Source organism: Chanodichthys erythropterus, chromosome 4, assembly GCF_024489055.1.
Source record: "Chanodichthys erythropterus isolate Z2021 chromosome 4, ASM2448905v1, whole genome shotgun sequence".
Classification (NCBI taxonomy): domain Eukaryota; kingdom Metazoa; phylum Chordata; class Actinopteri; order Cypriniformes; family Xenocyprididae; genus Chanodichthys; species Chanodichthys erythropterus.
The window spans coordinates 3,526,808-3,548,440 of NC_090224.1; the positions used below are offsets into that span (position 1 = coordinate 3,526,808).

General features: G+C 36.6%; 2 protein-coding genes across 7 annotated transcripts in view; one reads left to right on the forward strand and one right to left on the reverse strand.

The window, feature by feature from the left end:
• Nucleotides 1-16,463, reverse strand: part of fip1l1a (FIP1 like 1a (S. cerevisiae)) — a 46,640-nt gene extending 30,177 nt beyond the window's left edge. For 3 of the 5 annotated variants that reach the window (XM_067383683.1, XM_067383684.1, XM_067383681.1), the window contains exons 1-10: nt 12,994-13,187; nt 11,354-11,399; nt 8,968-9,013; nt 8,811-8,884; nt 8,611-8,660; nt 6,693-6,785; nt 6,443-6,576; nt 4,720-4,760; nt 279-378; nt 56-203 (exon numbers count right to left, since the gene is read on the reverse strand). In XM_067383683.1, the coding sequence (XP_067239784.1) occupies nt 56-203; nt 279-378; nt 4,720-4,760; nt 6,443-6,576; nt 6,693-6,785; nt 8,611-8,660; nt 8,811-8,884; nt 8,968-9,013; nt 11,354-11,399; nt 12,994-13,063 (802 nt within the window). In that variant the 5' untranslated portion in view covers nt 13,064-13,187. Of the gene's footprint in view, nt 1-55; nt 204-278; nt 379-4,719; nt 4,761-6,442; nt 6,577-6,692; nt 6,786-8,610; nt 8,661-8,810; nt 8,885-8,967; nt 9,014-10,712; nt 10,863-11,353; nt 11,400-12,993; nt 13,188-16,085; nt 16,123-16,447 lie in introns of those variants that run through there. The other 2 variants (XM_067383682.1, XM_067383685.1) reach the window with 2 other exon arrangements.
• Nucleotides 13,922-21,633, forward strand: part of scfd2 (sec1 family domain containing 2) — a 158,362-nt gene continuing 150,650 nt past the window's right edge. For both annotated transcript variants that reach the window (XM_067383679.1, XM_067383680.1), the window contains exons 1-2: nt 13,922-14,835; nt 15,549-15,717. In XM_067383679.1, coding sequence (XP_067239780.1) covers nt 14,022-14,835; nt 15,549-15,717 — 983 coding nt within the window. In that variant the 5' untranslated portion in view covers nt 13,922-14,021. The remainder of the gene's footprint in view (nt 14,836-15,548; nt 15,718-21,633) is intronic.

The following is a 21,633-nucleotide window of genomic DNA, read 5'->3' on the forward strand; positions in this document are numbered from 1 at the left end:
CCTTTTCTGCTGACACAGTGAGTGTGCATGAGCGTACAGTATTGAGCTCGCTTACCGGGTGGTGGTATAAGGGGGGGTGTGGTGCTGATGGAGGGAGGAGGGAAAGGTGGAGGTGGGATGTTTGGAGGAAAGAAGGGCAACAGCTTTGGGGAGGACAGCTTTGGGGAGGACAGCTTTGTGTCTGAGGATTGCTCTGAAACGACCTGAAATACACATATATCACACAGATATGTATATGAGATCAGTACTATTTATGTCCATCAAACACAAAAACACACCTTGATGTTATTCTCATCAGCACTGTGACGTCTTCGGCCTTCCACTCGACTGATGGTCCCTGCTTGTCCTCCGATAACATTGATCGAACCGCTCGACTTCCTGTTCACACCCACGCACATAAATCAAAGTCAGATCATTATGGTGAGTCCATATGTGTGAGTGAGGAGGATGAAATGTGTGCTGCACACTGCAAGCCATTTAAACAACACAAAAGATCCTGGCAATTATTTTTGTTATAGAACACTTGGCAAGCAGAGAAATGCATGCAACCTCAGTCAATGCTATTTTCCTGCTGATCTAGGAAATATCCTCTCATGTGCCCGACAATATTTTTAGCTCATGTACACACAGCAGTTACACACTTGCTTGAATGTGCACCATGGTAGTCATCACCATTCATAAATCTTCAAGTCCCCTGAAACGTGGCTACAAATACTTTCAGTAATGCACAAATGAACAAGGCAATAACCTATTTCAGTCACTAAAAATTCATCAAATAAAACAGAGCACATTAATACTGCATCGAACATTATGCACGCTGCAAGAAAGTAAAGGTCAGCCTGTCTGCAAAAGTCTCTGTCATTGTTCATGGTCTGCTGGTGAAGTTTGGGACAGAGTCAAATACAGTAAAAAAAACAAATATAAAAGCCCGAAACTGACACACTTCTTGTGTGTCACCTACTTTCAGCAAACACGACAGTGGATTTAAGTGCTACCTTCTCATGATTTTATAAAAAAATCATTAAAAATTCAAACATCAGCCCTTGCTCTGCAGTCTGCTCTCATTGCATGCTTTCTGTATTTTTAATCACTGTACGTCATGCAGTGATTTCTCCATTTAAAGTGATCGTTCATCCAAAAATTAAAATTCTTTTATCATTTCCTCACACAAAAGAAGATATTTTTGGTTACCACTGTATGGATTAAAAAAAAAAAAAAAAACAGGGACATTTCTCAAAATAAGAAGGAAAATCGTACAGGTTTGGAATGACATGATGGTAAGTAAATATTTTATAATTTTTGGGTGTACTATCCCTTTAAAAAGAGCACTCAGTAATTTACTCATTAAAATGTTTTAAATAAATATTAAATAAATATTACTATTGAAATTATGTTTAAAATCCAACATAAGACTTCAGTCATTCAGTATGTGTAGCTTAATAAAATTAGTTTTATTTTACATGGAGAGGTTCGCCACAGAAGGGTGGCCATTTTGAAATCACATGATCAGCCAAATATCACTCACGTTATCTTGCTAAAACCCTTGTTACTGGACACTTTGGCAGTTTCTCAATTCCAAGAACTCAAAGAAAGGACTTGCATTCTCATGGAGACCAGTCTTGCCAGGCTATCATGAAAGCACGAACTTGGAAGGATCAATTCGATGTTGTTGCTCAAACTGACAGTCCCAGCATATTAGAAGTAGCAACCAATGCACAACAAATAAAACATATCACAAACAAATGTCATATCATAACCTATTAAAACATTAACGTCATATTAGTCATATTTTAAATCATTTTTACTGACTGTATCTGTGAAAATTATGTTTATTGTTACTTATGCTTTGTCAATGTTAAGATTCTTTTTAATATGGCAAAATACTGCAGGTATTTTTTCTCCAGGTTTTTAATCACTTTATTAAGATTATGCTAAACAAAATGACAAATGTTTACTTTCATGAGCCATCACGTATTTGAGAGCTTGCAGCGGGAATCTTGTAAATGAGAATGAGATGTTTATAGCTTACAGGCTTCCGTAAGGCTTGGCCATTAGGTGTATAACCCCAAGATGACTATATCGATCAGAACAACGAACAAAAAATAGGTTACTTCAAAAGAAGATTTTTTTTTTTAAACAATGTTTCAACTGTCATTGGGGTCCAAAACAATATATATATATATAAATAAAGGGATAGTGCATCCAAAAATATTTAGTTTTGGATGCACTATCCCTTTAAAGTTGCAACAAGGAAGAAGCAACAGATTTTTTTTTTCTTACTGTGATGTACATCTGAGTGTAACAAATTATTGGAAAAAAATGTAGGGGAATAGACTTGGTTCTATACATAGGTTGCTGGTTGGATTATAAGATGTGGCCGTTGCCTTCAAAAATGGAGGCAGAGAAACACCAGCTTGCAGGGATGAGGTTTTAGCAGACTAAATGTTTGGAGAAGTCCTGCATATGTCACCAGAGAGAATTTTGACATTTACCAGAAGATCCATTTTTGTATGTGTCCCTTTAAATGCAAATGAGCTGCAGCTCCCAAGAAGGGGGAGGAGTTTCAAAAGCTCGTGTTTAGCCGAGCACACATTTAACGACTAGTTAAAACATTCTAAGACTGTGCTCAACACACAGCGGTTGTTTCCTGCGACTGAAGCAGATTTAAGGATTTGAATGCTGTCTGTATTAGTTGACTGGACGCAACTGGCTCTGACTGGACGCGTTTGAGCGCGATCAGTCATAAGTATCAATTTACATTCATAATCAGCCTTACAATCGTTAAATGTGTCGTCGGCTTTAGCAGCACCGATTAGCAGACTCACTGAAAATGTCAGAAACTATTGAGACTTATGTTCAAAATGGAGTCGGACAATGATGTAGAGACTCAAGAAGAAGTGACAACATGTAGAATGCAATAGGACATTTCTGAATGGTTAGTTGGTGAATTTATGTAGCTGATGTGGGATATCTTAAAGTCATTGATTAGCATATTCTGTTATGATAACCTATAAATTGCTCATGTGGGAACTGTTGTAAAATGCCTACAGAGCCAGAGATTATATGCTGCATGATAGAACAGGTATAGTTTAGTTTAATTACAGTTATAACTTGTCATGTTGTCATCTTGCTTTTATGACAAGCTATTGCATTTTTGTTACAAACTGTAATGCAATAACATCTCACCCTCACCCTCGTGCGTGTTCTCGGGGGCAGGGTTTATGTAAATTTTAGGGTTAGTGATGTCACCAACCCGAGAAGAAGCTCATTGTAGTCCCTACCAGCCGTTTGTTGTAGTCCTTAAACAGAGAATTCTTTAAAAGAAAATATCTAGCTTTGCTTTGAAGTTTGAGAACCCTAACTTTGCAGATCTTATTTATGCTGTAACAGCAACATTACACACTAACTAAAGTTAAAAAAGTAAAATCATAATCAACCACCCTTTTAAAAACAAATTGAAACACACATGGATGAATAGGTCACAATTAGATCAATTACATGCATTTAGAAAATAAATTTCTATTTCATGGTGAATTTAAGTCCGTCTCATTCATAGAGTATGCAGTCAAGCTGTACCTGAAAATGCACATGAACTCCCGTGAACTCTTTTTTTTTTTTTTTTGCAAAAACACTGCATTATAATGTAGCTGAACAAGATCGAATAACAATCTCTGTTAAGGCCCGTTTGATTCAGAAAATGCCACCTCATGCTCTGTGTTTAAACGGGCGTACTGTGACTGACTCCTGCATCCTGTCTGTGCGTGTATGTGTAATAATGAAAGCCGGACTGTTACTTTACCCTTGAATGCTCCGGTTCATACACGTCCCCCTGAGCAAGGCATAACCTTCAACTGATCGAGGAGAAGTTCAAGGAACGGCTGATTAAAAATCACCCCCGCTAACTCCTGCCCAGGACCAAAGGCAGTCTGGACCACCAGGACTGAACCATGGTGTGTGTGTATTTGTGTTGTGTCTCATAGAAAAGTAGTGAAATATTAGGAGGTTTCAACAGTCAGGATGTTTTCTTCAGGGGAGAACAGAAAACAAGGGCTGATAGAAATCAAGAGCTGAAAGAAAAAAAGTTAAAGAATTAAAACTGCCGAAAACAGGGATGATAACGTGCGTATGGAGCATTTGGTACAACAGCAGAAAGTCATTATCATGAAATGATGCTGTTACAGGGAACATGGCTGGCCCACACAGTAAATAAGCTGCCATTAAGGGTCCAATGCCAAACTATTCAAATGCACATGATAAAATACAGAAAACACAGACAGAAATGACATTAACTATAGTATCACTGCTGCCTCTTCATTACAGATTCTTGATACAGTTGTTTAACTCAATGTATACTGTATGCAAAGGCTGACTGACCATCTCTTACGTGTTGTAAGCTGTTCCATAGGTGCACTTTTTCCATTTAAATGACAGTATACAGTTGGCTGATATAGCCTATCATGTGCTAAGTTTGGAAGCATCTGCTCTACTTCTTCTAGGAGACTCTAAAAAATACCTTTAAATGGTTTTAGGACTCAAGCCAAAGACCTTTTAAACCAAAATGTTGGCTATTGTCAGTGTCTGAAAAGGACAGTCCACCAGAAAATGTACAATCTGTTATCATTTACCCACATGTTGTTCCAAGAAAGTGTCTGTAATGTGTGTATGGGTTGGTTTGATTGGTTAATACGGATATGTTTGATTTAGGGTTCATGTACTCACCTGGATGAGTATTCAGGCAGATCACTAGAACTCTGATGCACCTGGAAAAAAAAGAGAAGGGGGGGGGCATTCATTCATATGTATACACACACATTCTGCACTATAAACCCTAATGCTCAAAATAATTAATTAGTTTAAGTAGGACAAACTTAAACAAATTAGTTCAGTCAAATGAACTTTTATGAGTATTTAGCACTTTCTTTTTCTTTCAAGTTCCCAGAACTGATATATTTTAAGTAAACTGAACTGTTTCATTGTTTTGAGTTTTATGAACTTATTTCTTTTAAATTAGAAAAAAAATTGAGTTTAACTGAAACTGGGTTGGGATTTCTATTTCCCATAGGGCTGGGGGATATATCGCATGCGATTGTCACGCGCATTTCGTCATTTCATCTGCAATAATGAACGCAATATTGCGTAGCTTGTCAGTGATCTACAGCTCCGTCTATTAAATGCCATCATGCTTTCCCCATGGCACTCAAAAGGGAGAGTAAATGCTAAAATTAAGTGTTATATAATGTTTTTTGTGCAATTTTAAGTGGGAGATTTAGTAGTGATTAATGTTTTGTTATGCTAATTTAGAAGAGTTTATGGGGTTTTGGAGAGTCAACATCATGTGACAAGTGGTACATGTGGCTTGGTGTGAGAGCAAGTATGTTAAATGCTTTACATCGCTGCACTCATTCAGCAAGTGCTATACCATGCTATTGTTAACATGTTAACAAATTAGCATGTTAGCATTTCCTGAATTAGCTTGTTATAGCTAGCTAAGATTACACTAATAAAAATGTTCACATTGAGGTTACATGAAAATTTAAAGTTAAATGTATGAATTAGTGTACTCAAACATTTCAAGTTAACATGTATGAGTATAAAATAAAAATCTGCCATTTCTGCTGACATAAACTTTGAAATTTTTAATTTAAAAATTGAGGCAACTGATTGCTGTTCTAAAAGGTATAAATCCAGTAAGTTGCCTCCTGTGATACCTTGTTTTAGCCAAATTCTAAGGTAGCTTTACATGTGAAGGCAGTCCCAGAATACACTGCAACAAACTCAAAAAAAAAAAAAAAAAAAAATACGGCAGACAAGGCAATGCATTGCATTTTTAAGGTACACATTTGATCAGTTCCTGCATTCCCAGGGAATTAAACCCATGACCTTGGTATTTCTAGCGCCATGCTCTATTGTTTGAGCTAAAGTAATCTAAAATATAAAATTATGATAAAAAATAAATTTCATCACCCAATATTTGTGCCCTTAGCTTAGCAATGTGCTAACATTAAATCAACTGCAAGTTTTGGAATCAACTGCAAGTCAGGTATATTGGGTGGAAGATTACTCAGGTCGTCTTGAACTTGAATTAGATTATATTTAAGATTTGCACGCACATGAATGACTAAAGCATATTTTTTTGTAGAATAGGTACATCAGCATCTTGTTCCAAATAAAGAGATCTGAACGCACATGATGGTATAATTACACCATCGCAAATAATAAATATGAACTTCCCAGGAGAATGTGAATGCACCATATTTGTGTGCCGCATGGAGCCCCATGTAGAGTGCCCCAAATCTCTTTATGAGGGTTCATGACAGTTATTTAACAAGGTATTTCATTAGGCTGAAACTGCAGTGAATGTCCTGTCACAACTAATTATCAACATCTTAGTATAAAACATCATGATTGAAATGAGGGCATATTTTAGATATGCTAAATGTACCATTAATTTGCTGGATGACGCAAGGCTCAGGATCTCCAGGCGTCTCCAGATCTCAAGACGTCTTTGTTTGTCACAGTACGCCTTCCAGGTGTCCTCATTAAAACCATAGTTAAAGTAGTCAGACAGATCCGCACCTGCGTTTATACACAACATACGCTGTGAGAGTTTGTACCAGAGAAAATGTACATTTGCATCTGAGGTACACTAACACACACACACACTTCACAAGTCTTAACGCAAGCAACTGCACCTGGTTTCCTCCATGGCTTCTCCTCAAAGGACTCCACATCCACCTGCAGGACACTGCCTTCAGCATCCAGATCCAGCCCTCTAGACTTGGAGCCTGACTCACAGTAGATAAGACTTTAGAGGCTGGATTCCCACACACAGATCAAACCAAACCTGGAGAAATGTCCTGAAAGGATTCTTGGCAGCACAGTTCAGTCAGGCTTAAAGCTTTCTTCAGGAATGCATGATTGTAATTTGAGAAATATTTATATATTTATATATATATATATATATATATATATATATATATATATATATATATATATATATATATATATATATATATATATATATATATACACACACACACATTCTCAAAATATTTAAACTAAATTAAGTCATCTAATCTTTTTTTTCATTAACAATAGGTTATAAAATAGGGCTTAAAGGGTTAGTTTACCCAAAAATTAAAATTCTGTCATTAATTACTCTCCTTCATGTTGTTCCAAACCCGTAAGACCTTCGTTCATCATCGGAACACAAAATCCGAGAGCTTTCTGACCTCTGATTGACTGCAACGTTATTACCACTTTCAAGACACAGAAAGATAGTAAAGACATCGTTAAAATAATCCATGTGATTACAGTGGTTCAAACTTAATGGTATGAAGCGACAAAAATACTTTTTGTCACTTTGTGTGCAAAAAACAAACAAAAATAATGACTTTAACGGCAGTTCTCCTAGTAAACACAGTGCAGTGCTTCTGGGTTCTATGTTCTTTTTGGGCCTTGAAAGTGGTAATAACTTTGCAGTCTATTGGAGGCCAGAAAGCTCACGGATTTCATCAAAAATATCTTAATTTGTGTTCTGAAGATGAACAAAGGTCTTACGGGTGTGGAACGACATGACAGTGAGTAATAAATGACATTATTTTCATTTTTGGATGAACTAAACCTTTAAGATGTGTAATTTATTTGCAAATAAATGTTCAATGAAAGGAAAGTATTCCTTTGGGAAATGTTAAAGGGTTAGTTCACCCAAAAATTAAAATAATGTAATTTATTACTCACCCTCATGCTGTTCCACACCCGTAAGACCTTCGTTCATCTTCAGAAAACACATATAGATATTTTTGATAAATCCGATGGCTCAGCCTGCATAGCCAGCAATGGCACTTCCTCTCTCAAGATCCATAAAAGTACTAAAAACTTAATTAAAACAGTTCATGTGAGTACAGTGGTTCTATCTTAATATTATAAAGCAATGAGAATATTTTTTCGACTCAAAAGATTCATAATGCTCTAAAGCAGTGTTTTGAAATCTGCCATCACTAGATATTGTAAAAAAAAGTATATATATATTTTTTTTTTGGAGCACAAAAAATATTCTCATCTCTTTATAATATTAAGATAGAACCACTGTACTCACATGAACTGATTTAAATATGTTTTTAGTACCTTTATGAATCTAGAGAGAGGAAGTACTATTGCTGTCTATGCAGGCCTCGCTGAGCCATCGGATTTAATCCAAAATATCTTAATTTGTGTTCCGAAGATGAATGAAGGTCTTACTTGTGTAGAACGACATGAGGGTGAGTAATAAATGACTTTATTTTTTACTTTTTATCATCATTTTTGGGTGAACTAACTCTTTAAGCTCAGAAGGTCAAATTACATAAAAAAAATTATAATAATAAAAGAATTAGATGAGCTGTATTATTTTCTATTTTATAGTCAACACTGCAATATTTGTAAAAAAAGATATTTTTTTTTTTACTTGTTTGCCATAGGTCCAAATGATGTAATGAGGAAAATAATGCAGTAATAGGGTTGCGCAAAAAATTGTTAAATTGTTAAAAATTAAAAATAGTTCTTTCTACAGAGTAGCATATGAGTTGAATATCTAATCAACAGATTAATTAATTACCTTCACTTTATTACCTGAAACAGAGGACTTTATGTTCAGACTTATGGAACTCGAACCAAATGACCTACAGAGTAAACCACAAAGAGACAATTAAGTATCATTATAGCAATTTATTTGACACAGAATGCCTTAAGACGTCATACATATCTCTGTATGACATGAGCAGGCTTGACAATGACATACATAACTAAAGTTGTCTGACAGAATTACTCACGAGCCCTGAGATCCGCCTGTTTTAATGTCACCGATGGTCACACAGACGTCATCATCACTGTCTGATTCACTCTCCTTTGAGAGGGAAAAACAAAACAGATATGTTTGCAAAGTTAAATGCCCTACATGATTAAAACATGTTTTACTAGAACAAGTACCTGGTAGCTGAGTTCATTTACACCATCCACATCGCCAATCAGAGCACTGCAGAAGTAAGATATATTTTATAATTAACCAATTAGATTATAGAATAGTGCAAATGAATTAAATGAATCAAAAATAAATATATATACACACTATTTCAGTCTATTTTGTGTATTAAACACATATTCTTAAGTTTAAAACACTCAGGTGTGTGCTCTGTAGGAGAAACTTCTTTTTTCCTTCCGAATCACAGGCTTCCTTTCAGCGTCCTCTGCCTGTCTGATTTAATCACATGCACTAATTGATGCTACAGAACAATAAAAAGGCTTTTACACTAAGCAAATATGGGCAATGAGGAGGATCAATTTACAAGCACATCTTTAGCTGCAGGCCTACATTAGTTTAAGTGAGGCCTATATCACTGCGGCCTCATCAGGCTTATTTAAGGCCAATGCAACGTGAGGGAAAATTCTCGCTTGGGTTTGAGTTTTGTCCCGACTCTAATGAAGGTGAAGCAATCCAACCGATAAAAAACGCTGCGTCGACTCCAAGAAACAGCTAATGCGTCTCTGCGCTATGCTGGGAAGCAGAGGAATAAAACAATGGTTAATATTCCTTCTCATTCCTACTCCAGTGAGCACATAAGAGGAGCTTATACTGTATTAGCCCTGTGCACATCCAATGCTAAATTTAACAAGCGTCCAAAGAGTTCCATCAGACACGCGTGGCTTGATCCAATTTCTGAGCATTTTTGCAAAGAGGCCTATCGGCACAGACGTGTCCCATACCGCCTAATGTGCACGCATGGTCATTACTAAGCGGTGAAACGGGCATTAAATGTACACGCTTCATTTGTACAGCGCTACTTGCCCTAACAGGAAATAAATGTGTCAGCCTCTCTCATTCTGACTCGGCACACCATTAGGTCTTGTAAACTCTCAGTTCAAATGCAAAAGCAGCCTGGGCTAAAGCGACCCGAAAGTTACTGACATTGCCAGTAGCAGAATATCCCCAAACGACAGAGAATTTAAATGTTAATGTGTGTGCGCTTGTGTTGGGGACATGTATTAGTAAATGCTGATGAAGCACATTTGTATATGCAAATTAAATCAAATGTGAGGAAGAGCTACTTTAAAAAAAAAACAAAAAAAAAAACAAAAGGCAAACCTAATGCCTAATTAAAGGTGCCCTAGAATCAAATATTGAATTTATATTGGCATAGTTAAATAACAAGAGTTCAGTACATGGAAATGACATACAGTGAGTCTCAAACTCCATTGTTTCCTCCTTCTTATATTAATCTCATTTGTTTAAAAGACCTCCGAAGAACAGGCGAATCTCAACATAACACCGACTGTTACATAACAGTCGGTGTTATGTTGAGATTTGCCTGTTCTTCGGAGGTCTTTTAAACAAACAGCGAAAAATGGCAGATGGAGCAATAATAACTGACATGATCCATGATAACATGATATTTTTAGTGATATTTGTAAATTGTCTTTCTAAATGTTTCGTTAGCATGTTGCTAATGTACTGTTAAAAGTGGTTAAAGTTACCATCGTTTCTTAATGTATTCACGGAGACAAGAGCCGTCGCTATTTTAATTTTTTAACACGTGCAGTCTGTATAATGCATAAACACAACTTCATTCTTTATAAATCTCTCAAACAGTGTGTAATGTTAGCTTTAGCCACGGAGCACCATCAAACTCATTCAGAATCAAATCAAATGTAAACATCCAAATAAATACTATACTCACATGATCCGATGTATGCATGCAGCATGCATGACGAACATCTTGTAAAGATCCATTTTGAGGGTTATATTAGCTGTGTGAACTGTTTTTATGCTGTTCAAGGCAAGCACAAGCTCCGGGGCAGGGGAGCGGGAGATTTAAAGGGGCCGCAACCTATATATCAGTGCATAGTTAATGATGCCCCAAAATAGGCAGTTAAAAAAATGAATAAAAAAAAAAAAAATCTATGGGGTATTTTGAGCTGAAACTTCACAGACACATTCAGGGGACACCTTAGACTTATATTACATCTTTTAAAAAGAAGTTCTAGGGCACCTTTAAAGCTATGCCAACAAAATACTGCAATAATTAATCCAAAGGTCTTTGCACCAATTTTTACTTTATATTTCCGTCTTTTTCCACCAGGGTTCAAACTACAGTATTACACTCAGGGCCGTAGCAATCATGCCACTTTTAGATATTTTAGAGCTTTTTATACTAAATTGTGAACTGTGTAATCTACAAGAGTCTGGATAAGACATTCATAAAGACTTGCATAACAAGCCAATGATAGTAAAATATTAGAAACTATCAACCAAGTTCCACTTCATCACTCTGACAGGAAACTCATCAACAGCTGAAGACATTTGCTTGGACACACTCACCTGAACACTTCCTTTTCTGTTGTCTCTTCTTCATCAAAATTGTCATCTATTTATGATAAAGAAGTAGAGATTAGCACAAGCTTTGTGTTTTCACATGAAAACAGCCAGATGTTCAGACGTAAACACAGAAGCTCTGCAACTTAAATAGCATAGCAGAATGACAGGGCAGAGACAACTTTATTATTTGTTGAATAAAGTTGTTATTTTTGTTTTGTTTTTGCACACAAATATTCTCATAATTTCATAACATTAAGGTTGAACCACTGTAGTCACGTTGACTATTTTAACAATGCTTTTACTACTTTTCTGGATCTTGAATGTGGTAATTTCATTGCTTTCAATGGAGGATAAAAAAAAAAAAAAACTTTCGGATTTCGTCAAAAATATCTTAATTTGTGTTTTTAATTTCTGGGTGAACTAACCCTTTAAGTTGAATAAGTTTATAGTTAATTCTATAAAGCCTACTCAATCATATTTGATAGGCAAATTTCTATGCCTTCTAAATTATCAACGTCATCAATACTTTGCTAAAAAACCTGTTGTACACAATCTACCACGTCTTCTGCCAACTGATTGATAGTTTATTTAGTACGTAAAAGGCCTTTTAGTAAAAACGTCCCCCAACAGGTTGTGGTATATGTGTCTTTTTGCTGAAATCTTTTTTGCAGATTTTTACAAAAATGTAAGAATAACTTTAACATTGTTAGTAATATTTTTAAATGTGAGTATCAAATATGGGAGATCAGATCTCTCAATCTTCATTGTATTGTAATGAATGATATATTTTGCCCCCCACAACAAAAACTACAGAGCTTTGATCATAAAACTAAGCATTATATCATCTTTTGAAATATCATTGAGAGATACAGAATGACAATTTTATGTAAGTAGTCTGTAATAAAGATCTCTTAACATTACAAGTTATCAGAATTTCATCATTTGGCCATATAAATATCAGAAACTGCAAGACGCAAAAAAAAAAAATAATAAATAAATAAAATAAAAAAAATAATTTATATATATATATATGTTGTCTAAAGGTTCAATAAGCTGTTCCGTTAAAAAAAAAGAAAAAAAAAGAAGAATGTACTGGCTATTAGCAAGTTAAAGAATTCATATAAATAATAACGACTTTCATCATCTAAAATGCAGCCAGTTTAAGAATGGATCAATTTAAGGCCATTTTAAAAACTGATAATCAAAATGTCAACTCTACATTAGATTAGATTGTTTTTTTTTTTGTTTTTTTTTCTCTTTCTGGTTCCTCTCTATTGAACATCCTCCTATCCCATATTTGACATGGACAATTAAATAAATAAATAAACTAGCTGTCCAACTGCTTTTAAATGTAGCAGTAATCACATGTTATTATGTTATGTGTGTAAATGTATTTACACCATATGGTTTCTGTAAGGGTTGATTTGAAAGTAAATGTTACGAAAAGCGTGCAGCTGGATAAATAACGGTCTCTGTTGTAATAAACTTAGGGTCAGACCCCTGCTTAAAAACGTATGCTTTTGGTTTGTTAGATGTTGTTCAGGCGTTTATTCTTCTCATCACGAGGACGCTTGATTTGACCTCCTGAATCCCTTCAGTCAGTTTTAAAGATTGATCATCACGTCAGTTTGTTTATTTCTCACCTCCATAAAGCCAGTCCGTCTCTTCATCAGCGCTCTCATCAGCTGGTTTCTCCACCTCTCTTGTGGACATGATCACCTCCAGGTTTTTGCGCTTAGCTTTAAGATCAGAGGCTCAGTTTAATTCAGTGATTCACCGAGTTGGACTTAGTAACTTCACGTACTTCACGTAGTGTGATAATAGTTTCAGGGGTTACTGTCACAGCTGTCACAGTAGTAACATGCCGCGTGCTGGTGTAGCAGGTGCGCGTTACCACAGAGACACATCTCACTGCACGCGCACGTGTGCGGGGCACGCAGGAAGTTCAACAACAACACAACAATACACAAATTAAAAGCAGTATATTTGTTCATTTATGTATTTATATATTTATGGACAGACGCGAGCTCTGTTCGCTATTCAAAACTTTTTTATACAAATCCTTACCTTTTCTTACCGTACTTTTTTTAACGTATTGCAATATTTTGAATCATACAATCAATGGCAACCACGAAAAACAACAATCATCAAATCAAATACTGAGATAAACATAAGAATATTATTAGAAAAGAATAATGCTGCCTTCACGTGATATCGGAAATTTGATTCCCACTTCTGAAGTCGTGATTACGAGCTCATCGCTTTCAAGTTTCGAAATGGGAGGGCGTTCATACGCACTTTTTAACTAGGAAACTCGTATTTACGATAATTCCGACAGCACGTAAAGGCAACATAATAATAATAATAATAATAATAATAATAAAGAAGCAAGGTTGTTTCCTACTTCTAATTTAAAATGAGCAGGGTTAGAGTTAAGAGTTATTAAAAAAAAATATCCACATATATAATTTTTACTTTTATAATATACCATCAAATTCCACGTTTCAAAACTCCCAGCTGATAGCAACACCATGACGCATAACTTTCGCGACGCCTCCGCGCCACGTCACCTTCGAGAGACTCACATGGGTTTGTTTTGAATGGTGTCTGTTTGACAGTTCTGCTGTTGTTTTCGTTCGTCTCAGTTTAAAACGCCAGCATTTGCGGAAATATGTTGCCCACGGATGGTGTCATGTGTTTCCCCGGTCAGACGTGGGAAAAAGTGCTGTCAAAGGTAAAAAAGGCTGTTGTTTTTATGGATGATCGGTGTTCAGAGAGTCTGCACTGGAACGGAGGAGCTGCGCTTCTGTTTGAGGCTGGAGCTCGAAACATCAAACAGTTCTCAAGCTTTGAAGCAGGTGTACAGAATGAACCCAAAGCTGTGTTTGTGGTCAGCACCGTGCTAAAAGGTAGAACTGCAGACATTATCAAAGACATCATATCCCTCAGTCACTTCCAGTACTGTGTGGTTTTCACAACTGTTCCTCACTCCCTTCACCTGCTTGCGAATAATGTGAGCGCTGATCTGGAGGGGAACCCAGTGTTTGAGCAGTTTGAAGAGAAACTGTGTGAGTGGATGGGTGATATGAACTATACTTCTGAGGTCATGCATGCTCCTGTGGTCTTTGCCCCTCTGACGCAGCACCTCCACATTTTGCCTGCTTTCGCTGATATCTTCCCTTTATTGGAAGTTGATCTTCAGTCCATCAACAAGAAGAGGCCGGAGAAAAGGCGATTTGGGAGTCTGATGGATGTGGATATGCACTCTCTCCCACCTGAGCTGCAGATTCAGATTAAAGCTCTAGCTTCGGCCCTCAACTCCCTGTTTGAGTTCATCAGTACCCGTGAGGAGAGCTTTTCTGTGGGTCCGATGAGCCGTCTGATCGCAGGGGAGCTGGCCAATCACCCGCATGCCAAAAACAGGAGGAAGGCGGCCCCCAATAAAGCATCAATTGTGTTTGTTGACAGAACTCTTGATCTTACAGGTGTAGTCCAATGTGTCTAAATATTTATTATAAAAATTAATACTTAAGGCAAGGCACTACAGGCAAAACCATTGATTTTTTTTCATGCACTGGTCAATTTTGAGGTTTTGGATTATTTTACTTCCATAGCATCTCTTCTTTCAGACTAGTGGAAAGAAAAAAAATACACAAAAAATACTGTAAGTGTTTATCTATTGGTGCCTTTAGATTACAATTGCAGTGCATATCTATATAGGCCATATACAGATGCACTGAGCCAGAAATCTCCATTACAGTAACACGTATCTATATTCTAAAGAAGGTTCATTAATATATAATCTGCTTGATTTATAACATTTTATTGCTTAATGGATTGATATATCCGAAATATAATAACCTTAAACACTAATATGTCAGCAAAATGAAACAAGTTTTGAACCTGGCTTTATCTAGGTGGATTTCTATTCTGGAAATGTGCCTCATTTGCATATTTAAACATAACATAACAAAACTTGTAAGACAAAATTATTTTAATGTACTGTGATTAATCAATTGGGGTAGTATGGTGATGATAGCCATTAGTTAATCTTTTTACCCTGTTCACCAGTGGTGTCTTGCCTTATGTCACATCATGGTGGGTGGCATATATTATAACTCATTATAACACGTTCTAATTCAATGTCCTTACAAAACCTATTTACTTTTTCCTGCTTCTCTTATTTCCCAATCTTTAGGGGCTGTTGGCCATCATGGTGACAATCTGGTTGAGAAAATCCTGTCAGTGTTGCCACAGTTGCCAGGTCATGTGACTGATGTTCAGGTGGACATGTTGGAGCTCACACACCTGAAGCAGACAACTGATACAGAGGGCATCTTGGCACCAGGTTGCTTGGCACAGAACCAGTAAGCTTTTTTTCTTCTTCTTTGCTTTTTTTTTTATAAATAGAAAACGCCCAAAAGCACTCTGGTAAAAAACAGGCGAAGGACATGCAATGAGAATATTCACATTGTGGTGGGGAAAAAAAAAAAAAAAGAAATATATCTTGATATTTTTTTTTTAAGTCTCACAAATCAAGCATTTTTAACATATTTTAAATTAATTGATTAAACATTTGAGATGGGCTGTTATATTAACTAATTTAAGGTTCTAACCAATATTATGGAGGTTCAGACCTTTGGTTGGAACTTGGAGCTGATTGGAACTGAATAACTTTGTACTGAAATAGTGATAGTTCACCCAAATAATGAAAATACTGTCAATATTTACTCACCCTCATGTCACTCCAATCCTGAATAACTTTCTTTCTTCTATGGAACACAAAAGATGTTTTTAAAAGTGTTTTTGGTCCATAGAATGAAAGTTAATAAGGTGTAATATTGTTTTGACCACGATGACTTTCAAAATATCCACAGAAGAAAGAGTAAATGAGTTAATGATGTCAGAATTATATTTTTGGGGTGGATTATCCCTTTAAGAGCAAAGTATGTAACCAGAGGTTACTAAAAGGTACTGTTGTCAGGATAGCAAAATTTCAGTACTCTTTACTAATACCAGCAATTCTTGATACCTACTTCATTACCACAGCAAAAACTTGTTTTTTAAAGGTTCCCTAGAATCAAAAATTGAATTTACCTCGGCATAGTTGAATAACAAGAGTTCAATACATGGAAAAGACATGCGTTAAGTTTCAAACTCCATTGCTTCCTCCTTCTTATATAAATCTCATTTGTTTACAAGACCTCCGGAAAACAGGCGGGGGCAGGGAGTGAGAGATTTAAAGGGGCTGCGCAGCCTGAATCGGTGCATAGTTAATGATGCCCAAATAGGCAGTTAAAAAAATTAATTAAACAAAATCTATGGGGTATTTTGAGCTGAAACTTCAGACACATTCAGGGGACACCTTAGACTTATATTACATCTTTTGAAAATACGTTCTGCGGCACCTTTAAATATTTACCTTTAACTGTTTTATTTAACCATTTAAAATGTTAAATATTTCTGCAAAATAATAATATTAATAAATAATAAATATAATTAAAAGTAAACAGTATTAAAATGCAAGCAATAAGCAATAGAACAAAAAATACTTCAGATTTTCTTTTCTTTTTGTTTCTGTTTGATATGTTTTAAGTACATAATAGGCCGTGACAGCTCTATTAAGCTGCATTTAAACATCAGATTTCTTGACCTGTCTATCTGATAGTTTTGTCATCACTGCTCCAAAGGGAATGTCCCTACTGTTGTTTGGTTTAGACCAAAAACCTCAGTGCTGGTAAAGGATTAGAGAAATGTATTGCATAATCATGGCTGTTCTCAAAGTCTGTCTGATCACAGAAGGAAAAATCAGAGGAAACCATGAGACTTGGTTCCCCACATGTTGGCACAGGAACAATGCCCAGCCAAGTATTTTTAATGGAGAACCACCATTTCTTTAGTCATCAGAAATGTGTGTATTTGAATAACTAAATGGGTTTGCTGGAGTTTTTGCTGATGTCATTTCCTATGGGCGGGATGTGGTAATGAATGACCCCAAATTTCTGCTGTTCTGTGTAATATTGTCATGCTGCTCAATTGTTTTAACACACATTTGGTGAACTCGCTCACTTTCTGAATGTAAAATAATGTTTTTCCTAAATGAACCCAGCCATGCTTTTTGGATGGGAATTTTTTGCTAAATGTATGCCCTTCGCTTGAACTCAGTCATGAGTGAAAACATCAACTGTCATAATTTTTTGTGTAATTGACTCCATATAACCTTTCTGGCAGATGATTTTGTAGTGATTGTCATATTGATCAAATATTCTCTTGATTGAAGACTTTTTTTTTTAAGCAAGTTGTATCAATGTCAAAACTGAACCTACTTCATCTTGAAGTCAAATGGCTTCAGCATGGAAACCCAAACGCTGTTTACGACTCATTAGGTCTAAACCACATGTTAGACGTGAGGGTTTGTTAAAAGAGGAACTTGTTTCATTTGTCGGTTTTCTTTCCAGATCCCATCAGACAGGGATTCAGAGAGCACACGCTCATGGAAAGAATTCAGCTCCAGAATGATTGCGTTAATGGGACAGGAACTCCTTTATGAGCTATGCCAATGAATAAACCAGTTTCACCTTATACATTTCATGCAGCAAAAGCTGCCAGATTGATCTTGTCTCCATTGTGGGCTCCCATAGTGACTATATGTCATCCCAATCGTGTTCAATCAGTGTTTTTGGAGAGCATTGAAGCTGCTGTTTTACCTACACACAAAGACGAATGCCGTATTCCAAGACCACATCCCTCCACTGCCATTAGCTGGTTACAGTAGCACCGCAGTGCTGAGTACAAACACACTCTTGAGACCTCCGTGTAAATATACAAGCGCTCACTGTTACCCAGATGGTGTGGAGACTGAATGGGACAACTCTTCGTTTGAAGAGCTTTCTGTCACTGGACATGTCTGTGTAAAAATGTGTATTTAACATGGTTTAGAATTGGTTTTTCATTGTGTTGCGCTTTAAAAAGGCCATATTTCACACCTTTGTAGTATTTTATATTTCCCTGAGGGCCACTTATAATGATAACCTGTGTTTTTTTACACCAAAAACAGTCAGAATTTAGTTTAATGCAACCATTTTCATGACCTTCTCTAAATCTTTTGCAAGACAAGAATTGGGCAACCCAAAATAACTGAAGAGATTCCTTTCTTTTAATGAGATACAGTATTTATTATGTCTATGCAAATGTTGGCCTTATGTGAAAATGCCTTTTGCATGGCTGATCATGAGCTTGACTAGAGAAGCATGAGCACAGGGAATTGTCTGACAGGCTTGGCACATTTCTCCTTGGGACTATAAAGCACATGCTCTGATCCCAAATAAGCCCAATCGTGCTTCCAAATGCAGAGATTTTGCAGAGGTGCTGTGTACCTGACAGTCAAGAGTCATTCATCACTGTATCTAAGCCACCCTGTGTCTGGAGACCATAATCCATGGAGTTTTTTAAAATGTTAAATGTGGAATAACGACAGTAGGGTATATATCAGTAGTAATACTTGTACTAACAATGAACTTGCTAGATTATCATATGTGTGTCTTTAGAGTGTTTGTGCATTATAGGCTGTGTTGAAATATTAGATTTTGTATTGTTAGTACTTGTATAGTCTTGTGTTCCAATTACCACAGGATGTGCTCATTCTGTCATTCTGTCATGACGTGATCTGCACGTTTACTGAATAATGGATGTTTGCTCATGAGTGAATGTTTTTGTGTTGCTACATGTAGTTTTAGAATTCCCTAGGATGTCATGTTCAGTTTTTTTTTTTCTCCTTATGTTTCAAATTTAAATTTGAGGGTAAAAATGCATTTATTTTGCCCACTCTCTCTGTATCTACACTGGTTCCCCTTTTTTCAGGCTTAGTTTTATTCTCGATAGGAGCTCCAGGACTCAGTGGAGGAGATCCGGTCCAGTTCCACACAGTCAAATCCATTCAGTGTGAGCATGGGGATTTCTAGCTTTAGCTCAGCAGGGAAGCGAGTCACAAGCCTAGGGTTTGTTTAGCAGAGTCTAGACAGGCTCCAGGCAAATATCGAATCTTTTGATGCATTCTGACAGGGCCCAGCTGATCCTCAGGAGAGCAACTCAACTCCCTAGACTCTTTATGTCCTTAAATGTCTCTCGAGACGTTGTATAATGCCAACTAAGTCATTCATTTCTGACCGAGTTTTGCTAGCACAATATTCTGGGTCAAAGAATATGCACACATTTCAAACAGATCATCCAAACACAAAAAGTTTAATGCTTCACTTTCATTCCTACCTTCCTGCCTTTCAGTCCTACAGCTTCCTACCCACATATACTCCAGTAAGGTATAACATTATGACAACCTTCCCAATATTGTGTTGGTCCCCCGTTTTGCTGCCAAAACAACCCTGACCCGTCGAGGCATGGACTCCACTAGACCCCTGAAGGTGTGCTGTCGTATCTGGCACCAGGATGTTAGCAGCAGATCCTTTAAGTCCTGTAAGTTGTGAGGTGGGGCCTCCATGGATCGGACTTGTTTGTTCAGCACATCCCACAGATGCTCGATTGGATTGAGATCTGGGGAATTTGGAGGCCAAAAAAATGAACCATTTTTGCTTTGTGGAAGGGCGCTTTATCCTGCAGAAAGAGGCCACAGCCACCAGGGAATACTGTTTACATGAAAGGGTGTACATGGTCTGCAACAATGCTTAGGTAGGTGGTATGTGTCAAAATAACTTCCACATGGATGGCAGGACCCAAGGTTTCCCAGCAGAACATTGCCCATATATAATATACATATAGATATACATATATGTATATGTCCGGTTTTTGTGTTGTTGGGCTAACAGTTCTAAACGATCGGCCAACATTTATACATGTTAATTTGACTACTGTTGGTCCCTGTGTTGTGCTCCATGTATTGAAAGACAGAGATGATGCACAGCATGTATTTTATTTAAATATTCGATTCAGCATTATCTCATCTACAGACAGATGAAAACTGTTGCTTGACTATGCAAAAAGCTGATGTATCTCAATTATAACTTCACATGTAAACATTCTTACTGATAATTTATTGTGAGTGGTTTTCTAAAGAACTGCAGAATAAAATGTTCTTAAATAGATTCATCAGGCATTCAGTTGTAACTTTTATTTTTAACACTGTAAAATGTGTTTTTAGCTCTTAGCTAGGATGTTTAGGATCTTTGCTAACTGCTCAAGCTCAATATAGAATACTCGTTATGTACAAGTATCTTTGATAGTCTGGTAATGTTTTATCATCCACCATGTGTAAATTGTAAGTCTATTACTGTTAAAGAAAAATAATCGCACACCTCAAAAACCTGAACTATTTAAGGCATCATTCATGTCTGTAGCACAAATTGTGCCAGGTGAGTTACATGCCAAACTTTAAAGGTACCCTAGAATTAAAAATTGAATTTACCTTGGCATAGTCAAATAACAAGAGTTCAGTACATGGAAATGACATACAGTGAGTCTCAAACTCCATTGTTTCCTCCTTCTTATATAAATCTCATTTGTTTAAAAGACCTCCGAAGAACAGGCGAATCGCAACATAACACGTACGTAACAGTCGTTACGTAACAGTCGGGATCATTAATATGTATGACCCCAATATTTGCATATGCCAGCCCATGATCAAGGCATTACACAAGGGCAGCCAGTATTAACACCTGGATTTGTACAGCTGAATCATCAGACTAGGTAAGCAAGCAAGAACAATAGCGAAAAATGCCAGATGGAGCAATAATAACTGACATGATCCATGATATCATGATATTTTTAGTGATATTTGTAAACTGTCTTTCTAAATGTTTTGTTAGCATGTTGCTAATGTACCTTTAAATGTGGTTAAAGTTACCATCGTTTCTTACTGTATTCACAGAGACAAGAGCCGTCGTTATTTTCATTTTTAAACACTTGCAGTCTGTATAATTCATAAACACAACTTCATTCTTTATAAATCTCTCCAACAGTGTAGAATTAGCCATTAGCCACGGAGCACCATCAAACTCATTCAGAATCAAATGTTAACATCCAAATAAATACAATACTCACATAATCCGATGTATGCATGCAGCATGCATGACGAATACTTTGTAAAGATCCATTTTGAGGGTTATATTAGCTGTGTGAACTTTGTTTATGCTGTTAAAGGGCCGCAGCATGAATCGGCTCATATTTAATGATGCCCCAAAATAGGCAGTTAAAAAAATTAATTTAAAATAATCTATGGGGTATTTTGAGCTGAAATTTCACAGACACATTCAGGAGACACCTTAGACTTTTAT